Source organism: Myotis myotis, unplaced genomic scaffold, assembly GCF_014108235.1.
Source record: "Myotis myotis isolate mMyoMyo1 unplaced genomic scaffold, mMyoMyo1.p scaffold_m19_p_10, whole genome shotgun sequence".
In the NCBI taxonomy this organism is placed as follows: Eukaryota; Metazoa; Chordata; class Mammalia; order Chiroptera; family Vespertilionidae; genus Myotis; species Myotis myotis.
Window position 1 is genome coordinate 4096707 of NW_023416314.1, and position 19638 is coordinate 4116344.

A 19638-nucleotide genomic window follows, 5' to 3' on the forward strand; every position below is an offset into this window, starting at 1 on the left:
CCCATCGAGGAGCTGGTGCTGGTGATGCTCCTCGGAACGTGGAGACCACTCTCCCAACCCCGTGTGGCCCTGGCTGAGGAGGCGCCAGAAATACTTCATCGTTAGTGCTAGAGATTGAAGCTGGTTAAAGTGTCCATTCCTCTGCCTAGACCTGCTGTCGCCTTACACTCTTCAAGGTTGTGATGGTGGATTTACACGATTTCATGGGAGTGATGAAGATGTTTTACCTAACTCTGCTTTCCAGCCGGCCTTGGAATGAAAGGATAATGGCGAAAGCTCTGAAATGGGAAACCCAGCAGGTTTGGGCGATCAGAGGGCGGTCCTATCAGCTAGACCCAGGCTGCAGGTAGACCGTGCCGACGCTGATGAGGAAGCTGGAGGATGAAGAGTGTACCGTTACTTAGCATTGCTGGAGCGTAAAAATACTGCTGCACACGTTTCCTCGCTTGATCCTCATAATACACCCCAGAGGAGAGAGAGCTTTCACCCTTTTCAAAATAGAAAACCAGAGTCCGGTTTCCAGTGTTCCCAGTTCCACCCCTGGTGAGCCCAGCGCTGCAGCCCCAGCTCCTGCTCTGCGCGTCTGAGGTCTCGTTTCTCCTTCCTTGGGTGCCCCGCACGAGTGGAAACACCGCAGCCATGTCCTTCTGCCCCGTTTCTCATCTCGGTGGTCATTCGCAAGGTATGGTCATGGCAGCACCAACCAGGGTCTGAGGGCGGGTGTCAGACCCTGTGGGACTCGGCAATCACGGAAGTAGCCTCGGGAACCTCCCTGGGCCACTCTCCACACGCAGGCCCCTCATCAGACTCTCGCTTGAAAAGAGCTTTGCAATTCTTGTGTTTCTTCCCAGACTCAGCTGCGACCAGCAACTCAAGAGCCGGGGCCTTTCCAAACCACCACTTGCTGTGTGACTGACGGGTGATACGGGGAATACCTTCCCAAAGCAAGGGGCTTCGTCGCAGGACTCACTTTTCTACCTGAGAAATTGTCATTTCCTATCGCAGTGCAAAGCTTCTGGGCTTCCTGGTAGGAAAGGGAAGCGAGTGGTGCAGCGTCGTTCAGCATGGTGATTATCGTGGATTCTCAGCTGTTTCTTGAACAAACTGTGTTACGCACACTCGGAACACTCTCTGGAATAGGAATGGGAAACCGTTTCCCACTTTCTGTAGTAATGTTAGTCGAAGCTGACATTCACTCTGAGTCCATATCTGATGTGTTCCAACTGATATTCTTGCTCGCTTGTCCTGTCGGCTCTCAGCTTTAAATCTGGAAGGTTTTCAATGGCCCTGGTTGGCAGGAAGAATGCACGAGGAGCCGCGGAGAGAGACTGCTATTACAGCCAAATTTCAGCCACATCGATTGTCAGTACTAATGAACGCCCTTGAAGCAGATACTGCAAATGCTTGAAGTTGGAGTTGAGTGGCCTTTTGAGTCCAGATCATTCGGCAGAATAGACATCTTTTCTCTAAATACCGAAGGCCCAGCATCTGACTCCGGTGTGGAGCTAATTTTATCGGTGTTGCACATTGGAGCATCCTGATTGCGCATAGCTTCAAATCTCTTCAAATGCTGAGCATTACTTTCGTTTTACTCCTGAGTCATAGAAATGAGACCTCGATTCTTCCTTCAGCTCCTCCCTGTCCTTTTAGCATTAGAAAGCCGCACTAACACAGCCAGATAGCCAGCACCAGAGCTAGACTTAACTAGACATCGGTTCAGATAGTGGTTCCACCACATAGTTAACCTTTTATTTTTTTTTTATTGTAACCATAGAGAGAATTTTTATTCCTTCTTATTTATTTTTATTTATTTATTTATTTATTTTACTGCTTAAAGTATTACAAAGAGTATTACATATTTCCCCCCGCCCTTGACAATCCCCTGGCCTCCCCTACCCCCCAGTGTCTGTGTCCGTTGGTTATGCTTATATGCATGCACACAAGTCCTTTGGTTTTTCAGCTCTGCGATGGGGATGATGATAAGACTGAAGCACAGGGGACTGCTCTGAGGGTTCAGTGCGATCATGTAAACAACAAAGCATAGCACCTGGCAGGAGAAGACACTGAAAAACTATGTTAGCTGTTGTGACCATGCAGGTGATTAAATAACGCCCCCTCCAGAAACAGTGGGCTTTTTTATACTAAAAAACTTAAACAAATAATGAACCCTTTGGAAAAGAAGGAATGTGTTTTCTTTTGCCTCCAGACGTGGAAAAAAGCAGCAGTCACTTCCTTTTTCTTCCCTGTGTGTAGTAATCATTGTTACGTGTTATAGCCTTGTGATCTTAAGTATCTTATACTAATCGTCAGTATACACCCTAGAGCAGTGGTTCTCAACCTGTGGGTTGCAACCCCTTTGGGGGTTGAACGACCCTTTCACAGGGGTCGCCTAAGACCACCGAAAACATATATAATTACATATTATTTTTGTGATTAATCACTGTGATTTAATTATGTTCAATTTGTAACAATGAAATTGGGGGTCACCACAACATGAGGAGCTGTATTAAAGGCTCGCGGTGTTAGGAAGGTTGAGAACCACTGCCCTAGAGGCACATGCAGAGGGGAAAATCAGCGTTTAGTAAGTTGAAACAAAAAGTGGCCCGAGTTTAATCATGGTGCCTCCTGGCAAAGAGAAAAGGATATTGAATTGAGTACTTAAAGGCAGGGTATAAAAATCAGGGCAATACACATGCCATCTCCATTGAGATTTGAGGTTGGGGTTGTAAGGAGGAAATCCAATGTAAAAAGCCTGTGGCCACAGCAGAGCCAGTCGGCATCTCCAAGGCTTTGAAATCGAACCTCTTTCTCACAGAGTGAGAGCTTGGCTGCGGGCACTGAGGTCTGTTCTGGGGTAGAGAGAGTCCAAGTTCCCTTAAGTCTTTATAGGGATAAAGAGCCCAATGCTTGTATCTTCCTTTGTGTATTTTGAGCTATACTTTAATATGTATTTTGAGCTGTAATCATGTAAACTTTTTGTTTTAGTTATTAATAGCTCGTGGTTTGGGAAATGTAAATATCTCGATATGTGAATTCAATTAAAACTGTGGTCTCCCATTATCCAGGCGTAAGCTAACTGGGTGATGTAAGAGTGCAGTTTGTCAGCTACCAGCTTCTGGCTGCACGATGCATCCCCTTTAGGATGCGAATTGCTTCCCCTTAGTCCACACTCACGGGCAGCAACATTCTGCACCACTGGTTCCCACTTTGCACAGTAGCCCTTTAGTACTAGCACATCCCAGAGAATGTAGTCGCACTTGATCAGCTCATTAGCCGAGTGGTCGATGCGGAAGACCCACAGTTGGCCTGCAGCAGGCTTTGTCTAGAACAGCGGTTCTCAACCTGTGGGTCACGACCCCTTTGGGGGTCAAACGACCCTTTCATAGGCGTCGCCTAAGACCATCAGAAAACACATATATAATTACATATTGTTTTTGTGATTAATCACTATGCTTTAATTATGTTCAATTTGTAACAATGAAAATACATCCTGCATATCAGATATTTACATGACGATTCATAACAGTAGCAAAATGACAGTGATGAAGTAGCAACGAAAATAATTTTATGGTTGGGGGTCACCACAACATGAGGAGCTGTATTAACGGGTCGCGGCATTAGGAAGGTTGAGAACCACTGCTCTAGGAGAAGCAGTGTAGCCGGAAAGGCGGGACGCCACGCAGATTTGCGTTGTCACTGTAGCAGCCCCTCCAAAAACTGCCCTCTTCTTCCTGTGCCAAGAACGAGCATCTCAGAACCTAACCTTGGTGAGGGCACTGCCTGCTTCGCCCGCCAGCGGTTGGTTCTGGAGGAAGCCTCTGGCTTCAGACTGTTCTCCTCCGGAGTCCTCGGCGAAGGCGGTGGCTCTTTTCAGTTAATGTTTTGAGAGCCCCCTTCCTCCCCTCCCCGGAGCCTGCAGCAGATGGAGCCGCTCACAGGCCTCTCCTCAAGGTGACCTCAGTGCCGTCGCCCCGCAGACACGGTGGCTTTCCTGCTTTTGCAGGCTCCTTTCTGCCCCGTTTAGTTCTCATAGAGCCTGTCCACCGGAGGGAGTTTTTCTTCAGGGTCGGACTATCTTCTCTCCAAAAAAGATGCTATCTTTTTGATGAACAAAAAGGCCATGAAACCTGTCCAGCTATGAAAAGGAGTGAGAGGAGAGAAAAGTCTGGGGTTTTGCCTTTCAGTGTGAAGAACAAAGGGATTTAGTGATGATGATTACCTTTTATGGTTATTTTTATACTGTTTCTTTTATTGCCCTTCGCTTCTTTGATAAGTGAATTTTAATGAAAAAGCTCATCGGGATCTTGTTTAGTGGGTGGGTATCACTCCACAAACAGTCTCCAGCTGGGACTGCACCTCTGCATTTTATGGTATCATGCAGCTCAGACCTTAACATCATAATTGTTTGGCCCCTTTAGTGCTTTGGGCATTGATTAAAAAGGTCTATTGAGCTCAGAGTCTTTTAAAAGGAAGGAGGCTAATGTGATGGTTAAAATTGAAATAGCACAGGCACAGCTGCTGTAACCACTCTCTATTGTCACAGTCTTCCTCGCAAAGAGTGTTCACGCGTCCAATCAATGCTTTCCTTCCTGAGGAGGGATCATCCCATATGTAAATACGGGTTGGACTGTGCTTGACCTCAGTTTTTCAGCCGTAATGTTGAAAACCAACAGATGGGAAGGTAAAAACAGCTCGATGCTGATTCATCTTCAAAGTTGAGAGTCCGGTCACCTTTGGTCTGGATGGAGTGAGGGGCCTTTTCCTGGAAGGGAAAAGAAGCCGCTCCTCTCGCAGATAAGTAGCGTAAGGCTAACGGACTTCCTGGGGATACGTGAGACTGAACATAATTCATTACAATAACTTTTTTTATTGTTTAAAGTATTACACATAGTATTACCTATGTCTCCTTTTCCCCCATTGACCTCTCCCATGGTCGTTACAATAACTTTTGTCCTGTTTTTAAACCTGACTACTTCCCAGTTTATCAGATAAGGGTGGAATTAATGGCAATCTATTCACTAGGTAAGTTCTGCTGGGAACTGTGAAGGTGAAGTCTGGCTGTGCTAGCTCACAGCGACCTCTTCCAAGGGAGCTGCAGCAGACAAGGGCTATTGCAAGACCTGAGGCTGGGGAGCTGGCCCTCTGTCCGGCTGGGTGAGCCTGACGCTCAGTCAGCCCCGAGCTGCGTTCACAGTGGCCAGCCACCCGGAGCATCAGTGTGCTGGCTGTCTCCCCGTGAGCATTTGGGAGTTAAAGGTGAAGCTCCATCTTTAACCCCCTTGTGGTTATCTGAACAGTGATGAATGAACTGATTGGGTTCCCTGCAGACCTTTGAAGATGGATGAAGGATGGAATTTGAGCTATTTTTTTTTTAACCCAGGCCTTTTGCTTAATACAGCTTTTAAAATTAATGTCCTTTTTTGAATGCTAAGAAAACAAAGGGAATTTCTTCAAAGTGTTTGCAGCTTGACACAATGGGCTTAATTGGGGTCGAGAAGATGTTAGGACGGATGGAGAATGCCCACTTAGCTGATAGGACTGAGAAGTGGGGCCTTATTATGAGCTGTCATCTCAATGTGTATTTAAACTCCAGCAAAACTGAAACATGTTTGCCATATAGATCATAATGACTCCAAAGGAGCCATTATGCTCTATTATGTAATTACATAATCAGAGCATGCATAGTAATCAGCTTTTGGAATTCAGTGCTAATCAAACATACCTATAGTATGTGTTTAAGCTAAAATAGAGAACGTTAATTTGCCATTAGTCAACTAAACAAGAATGTGTATACAGAATATCCACGAATAGCTTCATGTTGTGTCAGATGCTATTTTTTGTTTTGTATTCAGGGGACAGCAACAATTTTAATTGAAGAAAAACCAGCGCTGCGGCCTTACTCTTTACCTTGCTGTTCAAAAAATGTGCCTCACCTTGGACTGATTATAAGAGGAGATTAGATTAAAGTCAGTACTTTTTTCCTTCCCTAAGCTCAAGTGACTCAACAGTAATTATATTACGGGAGACGCTTATGAGATCCTGACCATCTACATGTCATAGTGTTACAAATACTACATAGAAAACAAAGCTTTTAAAACAATAAACCTTGAGCATATATTGCTTTTGTAATTAGAAGCAAATCATTGAACGTTATTTAGAAATAGCCAAGAACGGAAGTGCTTTGATGACCCACTAGGAGATGCGGCCTCCACGCCTGGCCGTGCCTCCCGCTCGCCATGTGGTTGTAGGCATGTGTCCTCCTGGGTTTCATAGGGTTTTGTGAAAAAGAAGGTGATGCAGATGTTTTTGTCAGTGTCACATACTCCTGCCCACTCAGTTACTTGCTGAGTTGGTTTAGCTTAACGCTAAGCTTAGGAGCTATCTGATTTACGTTCATTATTTTGGATGCAAACAGTCAACATATTCAGCTTTACTATTTGGGATGGCAAACCATGGAGGAGGGCCTACAAGGGTAAGAGGAGCTTTGCAACAGCAGACTAAATGACTGCTTTCGATTTTAAGTAAATGCTCAAGTGTTCAGGAAGGTTGATGTACTGCCTCTTTGAATTAAATTTAGACTTGTGTTTATGTTGAACCTTAACCTTAATCCACGGTTGACCAACCCTTCTTTTCGGACACTGGTTCTCACTGTCTCATCTGCACATTAGGTGGCTAAAAATGTTACTGTCATATTTAAATGGAACTAAATCCTTTCATCAAAAGCTTTCATGGCTTGAACTTCAAATAATTTATTTTCAAATTACTTTTATTGTAATTCTTATTAATTCAAATAGGTTTCTGATTTGATATAAAACTGTAAATGCAAGGAAGAGTTTAATGAATTGAACGATAGGATTGAGTCTTTTAAAGGAAATGTACAAAATATGCTGACAATACTTGCTTAGATAGAAATCAGATCTTAATGGGTTTGTTAATGATTTGTAGTGAACACTGTCTTTACGTTGACTTCAGGGGACATAGGCAGTTAGGAAGATTTTTCCCTCTGGGTTTCAACAGAATCTTAATTTTTTTCTCTTTTTCTGAAATGTGTTCACTTCCGGTGCTAGCCCTCAGAATCGTTAGCAGGACTGCGGTGCCTCCTTGGTGATGGTGTGATATGGGTAGGGGTTGTTCTTTCTAGTTGGGGATATAACCAACGTTGTAAACATGGGATCCGCTAGAAACAGGAATGGGTGAAAAGCCGGTGGAAGCTTGAAGACACAGAGGGCTCACACAACAGGAGAAAATAAGCTTTTCAAAACCCGCAAGTTTTTTGACTGTTCGATACCTCTTAGAGGGAAAGACTTACTAATCCCGAGCCTTTAATTGGTGTCACATTTCAAGAATTCTTGTGGCTTTTAAAAATGCATGCCGACATTGCTCATCAGGGGAGGGTGGTGGGGTACCTGCAGTTTCCGTTAGACTGTGGCCTGTTTAGACGCCTGCCTGTGCTGACTTAACGCTGGGTCCACACTTCCATGCAGCAGAGGAAACAAAGGTTTCCCTAACATGGTTTTTACTGAAGAAGTAGGTCGGGACGTGATCTGTTCCTTCTCCGGGCAACCGTCTTCCCAGCTACGCGTTCTCGGTGGCCCTCCGCGTCGGGCAGTTTCCATCGTTGCCACAGGATAAGCCTAGTTCTGCTCTAACTGGGACTTGCCCTTTTATGTGGACTCACTGGAGGACTCCCCCGAGTAAATGAAGGGCAGGCAGTGTGTGTGTGTGGGGGGGGGGGGGGGTGGGGGGTGTCCTCTGGGGCCCAGTGTGCTGAGGCAGAGAGAAGGCAGCAGCAGTAAACAAGGCGTTTTACATGCAGGACACTCCTCTGTCATCTCCAAGTGGGTAATTGTGCTCTGGATAAATTATCGAAATAAAAAAAAACTAGAAGTTGCTCAAAGGGAAATAACCCCCTTTAAAAACAAGTGCCTGTTCCGAGGAGGGCCCTGGCAACAAATCCTGATGCCGGCGGGTCCCAAAGCACCGGCTGTGAGGGCTGGGGGGCTGGCAGAGCTGAGTTCAAACGCCACGGCCACTTGGCTGAGGGCATTAGGCAGCTTATTGAAACTGCTCGCGTCCCAGGTGCTTGGTCCGCACAGTGGGGACGCTGAGGACTCCGGGGATGCTGAGGACTCCGGGGTTTGAGAGGGAAGCCCGCACAGAGCAGAGCGGCTAGCCCAGCGCCTCACGCTGGGCAACCTCTCCCTCCCTCCCTTGGGGTGCCGCCGCTGCCGAACCCCTTTCTCCCTTCAGCTCCTGCGGAGGTGCGCCCTCCCCCGGCCAGGTGGTCATAGTGTTGACTGAATAGATTCCATCAATGGCAGTGCTTCCTGTAATGTCATTCGCATAGCGTTTATGAAGAATGGGTGTTTCAGGAGAGAATCCGTGAGTTAGACTAATTGAAGATTGAATTAACCGCGGATTTATGAGCCAGCTACACCCCCAGCCTCACTCCAGTCCTCACCAACTCAGCTTGAAATGGTCCTTTCTTTTCTAGTCATCAAAATAAATGTTACCGTGTTTTAGATAACATGTTTTCTTTCTGGGAATGCATGCCCAGCCACTTCTAGTTGACTACGGGAGACTTGCCTGTGAGTGAACGGGCCTCTCCAATACCACGGTTTTATTTTTAGAAATTGTGGGGCAAATGGGGGAGGTTATTGGGAAGACAGTGGCTGATAGAAATAATTAAAGGTGAGTTTGGTTCTGTCTCCTGACCCTCGCCCGTCTGCACCAGTCAGCAGTCAGAAATGTCTGCACGTGTCCGGCACCGTCCACCCTGAAAATAGATGTGCGGCTGTGAGCAGCCTTATTTCGTGGCTGTGGTGCGTTGTCCGTACTTGGCTTTCCTTTGCCCAGAACAGGTGCTGTATCTGCCAATTGTGTTTTAGAAAATCGGAAAGGTTTTTAAAATGGGTTATTTAAGAAAGGCACCAAAGCTGCCTGTTTGTACTCTTCTGCTGCACGTCAAAGTGCGTTTTGTAACAACCTAATTGTCGTGATATCTATTTCAAGGGGAAATTTATCACGTCACAGTACGTCTCCTGTTTGGAAGAAATATTTGAGGATGTGAGCAGAAAGTGTTTTTACATAAAGGCTGCAGGCAGTTCAGAGTACTGACATGCATACATTTTCATCCCTGCCATTTACTTCCTTGCCTCACATAAATAGGTCATTATTTCATTTCAGCCATCGTGTGGCGTCTCAAAGTATGGAGCTCTATTTAATATAACTGCTGTCCAGCTGACCCGTATAATTTATTGGTGACATCCTTGGGCCACCATCATCAGCCAAGGCAGTTAGATATCTTTCAGCAAAATATTTCATTATCACTTATAATAGTTTTAGATTAGCATTACAACCCTGTTAACATAGCTAGGAATTGGCATTTTCCGAGACAGGATTTCAGGTCGGCCTTAGAAATTTCGAAAGATTAATGCAGCAATGATGGTCCGCCATGGACTTGCAGAGCGCGCCGTGTGCCAGGAACAGCCGGGGCCAGGGCTGCAGAGGCTGAGCTGTCCCTGAATGGCTTACCCGTGAGGACACATTACGGTGATCTGCTCTTACATTACTCAGCTATAAGTAATAACTAACAATATTCAGACTTTCTCAGAAACAACCCCTCAGATTTTGTTTTATTACCTTCATTGCTTAAAATCATGGTCAACTCCTCTCTCGTCTCTTGGGCAAATATTTTGTAGCCTGAATATGAATAGAACATGCTACTCAGAATATACTAGGATTCCAAGTAAAGACTAAAAGTACATGGTTATTTCCACAAGAACTATTTATTAGGGGAATAATAGAATTGCACCTGGCTTTCAGCCACCGTAGGTGCAAGTAGCGGCGTCTGCAAGCCTTGGTGTGTTGCCGTGAGTCAGGCCTGCCGCCCTGTCCCTTTCTTAAGTGGAAGCTTCTCATTTGTGCTGCTAATGACCTTAACTTCCTCCGACAGAGGCGCCCTGCCGCACAGCCCAGTAGACCCAGTTTGGTATTCTAACCTCCTCCAGGCAGGTCCCATGACTTGAGAGGGTTACAGCATCTGAATCGTGCAGTTTAGTTGTTCCTTCGTTTTCTTACTAGATTGGGTTTCCCCAAGGAAAAGGGTATTGTCCTCTCTGCACAGACTTCTACCAGGGCCGGCCAAACCACCTTGAAGAGCTTGCTTGATGGGCAAGAATTCCCTTTCCCTGTTCTTTTCTCAAATCTGGGAATAAAGCGCTCCCTTCAGAGGAAGGGTTCTCACCTACGAGGAAGAGTAAGCAGCCCTTCATCTCTCCTGGTCACTTTTCCTCTTGCTGCTCCTCTGTGATACTTCAGCCCACTCAGCTTTCCCCCCGGGCCAGGGGCAGGCCAGCCCTTACGCACCACAGCCCGGGCCCGCGTTCTCACACCGGATCAGAGATCTCAGGGTGGGTTTCATTTCGTTTTATTCCCCAAGCACCAAGAATTATTTATCTGTGGAGCTAATAATTTCTCCTTATCCCTCTGGTTTCCTCTTTTCTGATCCTCACCAGTAGCTGGTTTATTTCTAGGTGGCATTGGCTGAACGCCATCTCAGACACCCCTTTGCAAGCTTTCCCACTCTGGCTTGCCGAAAGGGTCCTCCAGCAGAACCAGGGTAGCAGGTGGAAACCCTTCATTTACTCTAATTGCGTCTCTTTCTATGCTGTCTCCTTGTGTTTTTTTTAGACTAGTATTTATCGTTGACCTTTGTTTCTTAATGTGACAGTTTTGTAAGGGAGTGACTAAGCTATGCTGAGTTGATATATAATTATATAGAGAGCTCCCTGAGAGCAGGGATACGGAGCCTTCGTTCTTGTATCCACCCTACCTCCAACATGTACTAGTTGCTTAATAAATGTTTGGATGTGACATCTAGAGAATGATGGTGATGGTGATGGTGATGGTGATAGCAGCCACCACGGATTCAGTTTTATGAGAAGCTAGACACAGTGCTACATGCTTTATATTTATCTATCCTAATTCCCCCAACAGGTCTGTGAGATAGCTTTTATTTCCCCATTTTGCTGAGAAACTGGCCCAAAGTCTTTAAAAGATTTACCTGAGATCCTTCAGCTCAAAGGCAGCCTCTCTCTTCCTCTTCCTGACCAACCATCTACCTTTGGCCGGTGCTGCCCCTTTGTTCTGCCTGCGGGGGTTCGGTCTCAGCTTTCGCCCACATTGCAGCTTCTTAAAGGCCTGAATAATGTCATACTCCTCCATATCCCCTGCTGTGCCGCTGCGGGATTGGACAGTGGACAATGGCTTCACCTTTTGCTTTTCAACTGCACTCTTCTCTCCTCCTACCTGTGCTGGGGAGCGTTTAGGACATCGGTGAGGGACCCTGACTATAATACTAAGGTTAGAAGCACCAAACCAAAGCAGAGTTGCAGGTCTGCCTGATGCCAATGGGCCTGAAGCCCTGCCTTTCTGGTGTGTTCTCAAAGGGGTTTTTCAGAGGGCACACTCAGTACTGCCTGGGACTTCAGATAAGCCAAGAGGGTGTGTGTTTCTGAAAACAGAACTTTAAGAAACTGAACTGTAAGCCAGCGGTTCTCAACCTGTGGGTCGCGACCCCTTTGGGGGTCGAACAATCCTTTCACAAGGGTCGCCTAAGACCATCGGAAAAACACATATAGCATATCAGATATTTACAGTACGATTCATAACAGTAGCAAAATTACAGTTATGAAGTAGCAACGAAAATAATTTTATGGCTGGGGGTCATCACAACATGAGGAGCTGTATTAAAGGGTCGCGGCATTAGGAAGGTTGAGAACCACTGCCCTTCTCAGGATTTTATTGAGATTCCAAAGAATTAGAGTTGGTAGGTCCTCATTCCCACACAGTACATAATCGAACTGCCTATACAGTAGACACCCCTTGTCCGTGGTTTTACTTTCCATGGTTTCAGTAACAGTCAACCGTAGTCAGAAAATACTAAGTGGAAAATTCCAGAAATAAACAATTCATACGGTTTAAGTTATGAGCAGTTCTGTTAAGCTTGATGAAATAGCGGATTGTCCCACGCTGCCCCACCAGGGACGTGCATCCTCCCTTTGCCCAGCAGCTCCACGCTGCGATGCTCCCTGCCCGTCAGCCACTTAGCAGCCGCCTCAGTTGTCACACTGACGTTGCAGTATCAACAGCAGTGCTTGTGTTCACGTCACTGCAGTTTACCTAATGGCCCCAAAGCGCCAGAGTGAGGATGCTGGCAGTGCAGGGTGCCAGCGAGAGCCCGAAAGGCCTCCGGCAAATGACCAAGCGGAAGTTCTCGACTTCATAAAGAAAAGCATTCTGTGCTGAGGCTGCTAGATCTAGAGTAAGAGCCAAGTTTCTATCCCTGAGATCGTGAAGAAGGAAAAGGAAATTTGTGCTAGTTTTGCTATTGCACCTCCAACTGCAAAAGTTACGGCCACGGCGCACGTTAAGTGCTTATTAAGATGAAAAGGGCATACAATTTGTGGCTGGAAGACTTGGATGGAAGACATGTTCTGATTAACGGCATGTGCTGTGGCAGAAAGCATTGAGCCAACCAGCAAGGGGTCCCCAAAATGAGTGACACCAGGCCATTTACTTCAAGTGAGGGCTGGTCACAGATGCAGGACTAGGTTTGTGCTGGGAAATGTAAAAATTATGAGAGAGAGAGAGAGAGAGAGAGAACATTTAACTTTTATTGAAGTGCAGTTGACCCTTGAACAACACAGGTGTGAACTGTGTGGGCCCACTTATCCATGGATTTGTTTTTAAGAAATACATCTAGTAGTGCAAATGTGTTTTCTCATTCTTATGATTTTCTGAATAGCATTTTCTCTTCTTTAGCTTACTTCAGAGTAAGAACATTATAAGTCTATAATACGCGCTTACATATGTAAATACATAGAACATACTGGTACACAATACATGTTATTAGAATGTTCACGTGATTATTCTGGTCAACAGTAGGCTACGAGTGGTTAAGTTTGGGGAGTCAAATGTTATATGTGGATTTTCTACTGCATGGGTGGTTCAAGAGCCAATTGTATAGTGTTAATAATTGTTCCATGGTATTACCATTGTCCTTCATCTTTTACTGTGACCAGTTTATAAATTAAACTTCATCATAGGGATGTGTATATAGAAAAGAACATAGTACATACAGGGTTCAGTAGTATCTGTGGTTTCAGACATCCACTGGGGGACTTGGAACATACCCCTGTGGATAAGGGGGGACCATTGTGCACTGGGGATGCTGACATCCACTAACAAGACAAGATTGTTCAGTGGTCCGTCCATCCTACCTGCTTCTAGTAGGTAGTCCCTTGAGTTTTCTGTGAGGTGGCCAAATAGCTCAGCTCGAGGGCCTGTGAGCTGAGGCCGAGTACACACACCACCCACCCCGCTGTGACAGCTCAGCTCCTCATAGAAGCCGGCACTCGGACCTTACCACTCACTCAGGGCACCACTGCACAGGTCCTGGGGCTGGACCACGAGCACCTCACCCTGAGAGCAGGTGATTCCAGGCTGTGGTATTGCGCCCCTAGATCTGCTTGGACTATTGGACTCATGCCGTGGCCCCTGCAGAGAGGAGGGGAGCCTTACCCAGTGCTGCTCCGGTTTCCAGTTCCTAATGTGCTTCCTGCTTCTCATTTTAATTGATCCCATTAACCAAATTTTAATTGATGGAAAATTCTTTCTGATCTTTTCTCTCTTTTTTTAAAGGTGATGGACAGAATTTGTTTACGAAAGACGTGACAGTTATCGAGGGAGAAGTTGCAACCATCAGCTGTCAAGTCAATAAGAGTGACGACTCCGTGATTCAGCTCCTGAATCCCAACAGGCAGACCATCTACTTCAGGGACTTCAGGCGTAAGTGTCCATTGCTACAGTGTTACACGGCAACTGATTTCCTACATGTTGTCTTGATGAAGAGATTGCCAAGATTCCTCTGCTTAGCTCAATGTTAGATGCTTAAAGTTTAGTCCATTCTTCAGAAGGGAGACGAGATGTGCAGTCATAATCTTTCTACTTAATAGAAACCTTGAATGGTCCCTTTTAAAAGCAAGGCGGTCTTACTTTGCAATGGGTTGTAGTAATTCAAGGTGAATTGCAATTGAGTCCCAATACTTCGCTGATAGAAACAACTCAAACAGGAGAAGGCCAGGAAAGTAGGGCATACTGAAAGGTAATCTGTTTGAAGATTGAAATTTTCAAGGCAATCTGAACCTATAAAGACAAAACCAAACCTCCTGTCACCATAGCACCTCTGGCATGTGGAGGTGTCCATGTACGAAAACGTTTGCAAATGGAGTCACAGAAGTGAATACTGGACACTTACCTGCATATCACAGCCAGGGCGCAGGTGGGTGCTGGGCCTGTGGAGAGCCAGAGAAGCTCTTCTACAGACAGTGCTTTCCTGTGTTCTGCCCAGTTGGCTCCTACTGTGCTTAGGAAACTGCAGGGCGAGATCAAGGCCTCCGGGGGCCCCCGGTTACCTTCTATCCCTGAGAAGTTCCACCTCAAATCATATCAATAACTAGAGGCCCGGTGCACAAAATTCATGCACTTGCAGGGGGGTGGGTCCCTCAGCCCAGCCTGATCCCTCTCGCTCCTTACCGCCCACCTGCAGCAGAGGTGGGAGAGGCTCCTGCCCCCACCACTGCGCTCACCAGCCGTGAGCCCGGCTTCTGGCTGAGTGGCGCTCCCCCTGTGTTAGTGCACTGACCACCTGGGGGCAGCTCCTGCATTGAGCATCTGCCCCCTGGTGGTCAGTATGCGTGATAGCGACCAGTTGTTCCGCCAGCCATTCCGCTATTAGGTCAATTTGCATATTAGGGTTTTATTATATAGGATACCAAATACATAGATACATCCAAATTAAATTGGATTTTTTTTAAATAATTTTTTAATGATTTTTATAAGTCCTGCTCCCTGAACTTCCAGTGCCCAAGGGGACTCCTGGCCCACCTTCTTCCTCTTTTCATCTTACCCATGTCTGACAGAGCATCCAAAACCATTTCAGTAAGGGCTGAATTCTGACACACTGAGGCGGAGGGCATGGGGGGGGGGGTGTGAGTGTGTGTGCATGTAGGTATACACACTTACACGTGCACCCACGTGCACCAGTCTCCTTTGGACAGGTTATTTGTCCACGTGTGGTTAGTACAGAAGCCCAGACAGTAACTCGGGAAGTACAAAGGGTACCTCCCCTCCGGGTGCGGGAGACTCGGAGCTTCCACTCTGCCGCTGCCTGTCCAGGCCCCCGCGTCTCCCTCCGCTGGGCTCGGGAAGCAGACGGTCCCTGTCTCAGTCACAAACCCTGTGCTTTGTTCACAGCTCTGAAGGACAGCAGGTTTCAGCTGCTGAATTTTTCCAGCAGTGAACTCAAAGTGTCGCTGACAAACGTCTCCATTTCCGACGAAGGAAGATACTTCTGCCAGCTCTACACCGACCCCCCGCAGGAGAGCTACACCACAATCACAGTGCTGGGTGAGCGGCACGGCGTCCTGGGGAAGGGCACTGTTCTTGTCTTAGGCAGGCCCGCCGCCCACCTGGCGGAATTTTTAAAGTAGCCTGTTTTGCCAAACACTCTGAGGAACGCAACCAGTCTATGCAGATCCCACCTGCTCTGGGGTTGCAGACCTCAGGCTCCAGCAGCAAAACTCAGGAGGATTTGGAGCCTCAGATGAATCCCTCACCATGGCTATGCCATTGCTCTACAGGAGGCCTGATTATTCTAGAAGTAATAGGTTCCTGCTGATTGTATAGGATTGTTTCCTTCTGTGCAGGAGGGAGAGACGGCCGCACAGCTGGGCTGGGCAGGGCTCTGCTATGGAATCCCCCTACTGGTTTGTCCTTCTGAGTTAGACCTCCTTTAATATTGTCCCCCTTTTCCTTAATTGCCTTGTTTATTGCTTATACTCTAGCTCAGCGGTTCTCAACCTGTGGGTCGCGACCCCTTTGGGGGTCGAACGACCCTTTCACAGGGGTCGCCTAAGACCATCGGAAAACACATATATAATTACATATTGTTTTTGTGATTAATCACTATGCTTTAATTATGTTCAATTTGTAACAGTGAAAATACATCCTGCATATCAGATATTTACATGACGATTCATAACAGTAGCAAAATGACAGTGATGAAGTAGCAACGAAAATAATTTTATGGTTGGGGGTCACCACAACATGAGGAGCTGTATTAAAGGGTCGCGGCATTAGGAAGGTTGAGAACCACTGTTCTAGATCACGCTGTAGCGATCATATCTCATGAACTCATACTTTGCCACAGAATTGCCACCATTGGACATAGAAAAATTAGGAGCTCCTAGGGCGAGAAGGCTGAGAAAAAGCCAGGCTGCTGACGGGCTGCTAGGGCACCTCTGGAGGGTCTGCGTCTCCACTTGTGGTCACCGGATTGTGGCTTCGGCAAACCCCAGCGGCCAGCTTCCCGTGTGTGTGTTTGAGGTAGCCCGCAGATCCCCTGTGTTGGAGGAGGTCTAAGTTGGTCTCATTTTAGACAGACTTACACTCCAATGCACACCACCAGCTGATCGGATTTTGAAACCAAGTTTTCAAGGGCACACGCTACAGCGAGAGGCAAGATCTCTGATTTGTACCTTCGGGGAGGTGATGAATCAAAGTCTATTTGAGGCAGCACGTTGCAGCTCTGGGTGTAATGATAGGAAGATTAAAGAGCAAAGATAAATATGAAGGCGGTTTTGCTTGGTGTGTGTGACCATATATGTATTTATGGATGTACATATTGAGCTACTGCCTCGTTACTTTATTTAAACACAGCTGTAGAGGGAAAATATTTTTTTATTCATTAAAGTAAAACATGTCCCTAACACTTACATACATGTTCTTGATAAGAGGAATACTGACTTCAGAAAGCCATGTTCCGGGTCTGCCCGTGCCGTTTCGAATGTGGTCTGTTAATGATGGCAGCTGGCAGGTGTTCCTGTTTGTCTGATTGTGGCTTTGACCCACGCAGACCTGCAGCAGTAGGGAGCGTGGAAGGTTTTGCTGGGACGACGACGGTTCCGGTATTTTGGAAATGTGCCCAAATCATGAGCATGCATTGGACCTTTTCTGTGCATCTGCTTGTACAGAAGCATTTGCGAACACCGTTTGCTGATTGGAGCAAGTCATTAGTGGCCTGGACCTCAACCTCACCGTTCACCCACTTCCCCACCATAGTTTATGGCTTTTCAACAAGAGTGACAGCAAAAAAAATTGAATATAGTTACGGATTCTGAATTTTCGGAATGTTTTGTTACATATACCTTTAAGTATGAATATCTTTATTCCAAAGAAAGAAATAGTAATAGTAGAGCTCAGTCATCTGCCCAGTGACAAGCAGTGTGAGAACCAAGAGTCAAGCCTGAACCAGACCTCGTGTTTTCTCAGAACCTTGTGTCTTCTAGCCGAGGTTACTTTCAATAAAGTCCTGAAACTGCCTTCCCAGATTTTTTTCCCTGAAAGAGCCCATCTTTTGTTTTCAGGAGTATATCTGCCCCTTGGGAAGCAGTGTATGCCTGTCAGTTTCCAGCATCTGGTACATTTGCCCTCAGGCCCCCGGACAGGAGGTCTGACTGCGCACACCCAGGGCTTTCTCAGGTCCCCTGGATAAGGGGTCTGACTGCGCACACCCAGGGCTTTCTCAGGCCCCTGGATAAGGGGTCTGACTGCGCACACCCAGGGCTTTCTCAGGCCCCTGGATAAGGGGTCTGACTGCGCACACCCAGGGCTTTCTCAGGTCCCCTGGATACGGGGTCTGACTGCACACACCCAGGGCTTTCTCAGGCCCCTGGATAAGGGGTCTGACTGCGCACACCCAGGGCTTTCTCAGGTCCCCTGGATAAGGGGTCTGACTGCGCACACCCAGGGCTTTCTCAGGTCCCCTGGATAAGGGGTCTGACTATGCACACCCAGTGCTTTCTCAGGCCCCCTGGATAAGGGGTCTGACTATGCACACCCAGTGCTTGGGGGGGTCAGCATGCCAGCAGTAGGCTCGGAGAGGAGCTTTTGGAGGCCTGATTATTCTAGAAGTAATAGGTTCCTACCGATTGTATAGAAGCATTAACTTAAATATACTTGAAAGTAATGCTAGTAGATACTCTTGCTCAGATATTATGGGTTCATTTAATATTCTATTAAATTTACTGTAGGATTTCTTGATGAAGTAAAATTGTTGTCATCAGTGTTTGAGTCTTTCTTTTTCCAAAATCTGGCAAATTCCACTGATACTCAAATATTCAACCCTTTCTTCTACGGTGTGGCATTTGTAGATAATAGTGAGAGAAGAAGGACACGTTAGCATCTTCACTTCCGTCCACAGTCCTCCGGAGAGGCCTGTGGGGACGAACACCGATGCCCTGCCTCCATGGGGTGAAGGTGCTCATTTTAGTGCATCCGTTAGTCGTTTGAAGCATCAGCAAAGAATTCGGCATCATTAGAAGACACAGATGGATATTTGTTAGTTACTATCATGCTTATGCTCTTACCCATGTAAAAATGGAAACCCCTATGACATTTTGCGTGCATTTCTCCAATTCACATTGTAGGACTCTTCTACGTACTGCTGTTCATTGGCGGAGATGAACAAGAGAGAAAACACACTGCTTTAAGATGAATACAGTTACTGGTAATAGTCGCCAGTATTACTCTACCCCTGTCCTTCCAAGATTAGTGTTCACTCTTACGATTCCAGGAACAGGAGGAACTAATTATTTTAAAGGGTCTTAGAGTGAGATTTCACGTGCTGATCAGTTTTAAGACTCCTCTCGTGTAATTAAGGTGGCATCCTGAAATTGCTGATTTTTTTAATGCTTTAGGTGTAATGTTTATAATCGGCGCTCATAGATTTGAGGTTGGCTAAGAAAAACCGTACCATTCCTTTGCTGTTTTCTAGTATTTCCTTCTATGTGACTTTCATTCAGGTTTTCTCCACACGCACATCCTCAGACATGTTTTGGTTATTTTCTAATGGCCGCAGGCAGTTTTCACTAAATGTGACTGTTCAGTGGGACCGCGTGTAAGTGTACTTGCTGGTCAGTAGTAGTTTCCATTCATTTTTTATAAATGGATGTTTATACTTCGCTAACCTATTTTGTATTAGAGTAGGCATTATGAAGTCAAAGGGAAAATAGGGTAGACTTAATAGACCAAAATAAACTTTAAGATTTTCTTGTTCAACCCCCTTTTTTGGAAAGATATACCTAAATCACTTCATTTCTATTTTCCAAAGCTTTCTCGCTCTCAAAAAAATAAAATAAAACTGAGCCCTGGCCAGAGTGGCTTGATTGGAGTGTCATCTTATACATTGAAAGGTTAGGGGTTCGATTCCAAGTCAGGACAGGTACATAAGGCAATCTCTCTCTCTCTCTCTCTCTCTCTCTCTCTCTCTCTCTCTCTCTCTCTCTCTCTCTCTCTCTCTCTCTGCTCTCCCTTTCTTTCTCCCTCTCCCTCTCCCTTCCCCTCTCTCTAGAATCAATAAGCATATCCTCGAGTGAGGATTAAAAAAATCTGAGAGAAGTCACCTCTATCACTGACATCAATATAAGCCATTGGGACTCCCATGACAAATTTCACTGTATGTTTGTAAACCAGACAACTCCTACACTTGGCTGTGCCTTCTAATCTTAGCAAAGA

At 46.2% G+C, this 19638-nt stretch overlaps 1 protein-coding gene across 6 annotated transcripts in view; it reads left to right on the plus strand.

Annotated features, from left to right (window-relative positions):
* Positions 1-19638, plus strand: part of CADM1 (cell adhesion molecule 1) — a 349165-nt gene that overhangs the window by 268898 nt on the left and 60629 nt on the right. For all 6 annotated transcript variants that reach the window (XM_036324268.1, XM_036324269.1, XM_036324270.1 and 3 more), the window contains exons 2-3: positions 13705-13851; positions 15319-15471. In XM_036324268.1, the coding sequence (XP_036180161.1) occupies positions 13705-13851; positions 15319-15471 (300 nt within the window). The remainder of the gene's footprint in view (positions 1-13704; positions 13852-15318; positions 15472-19638) is intronic.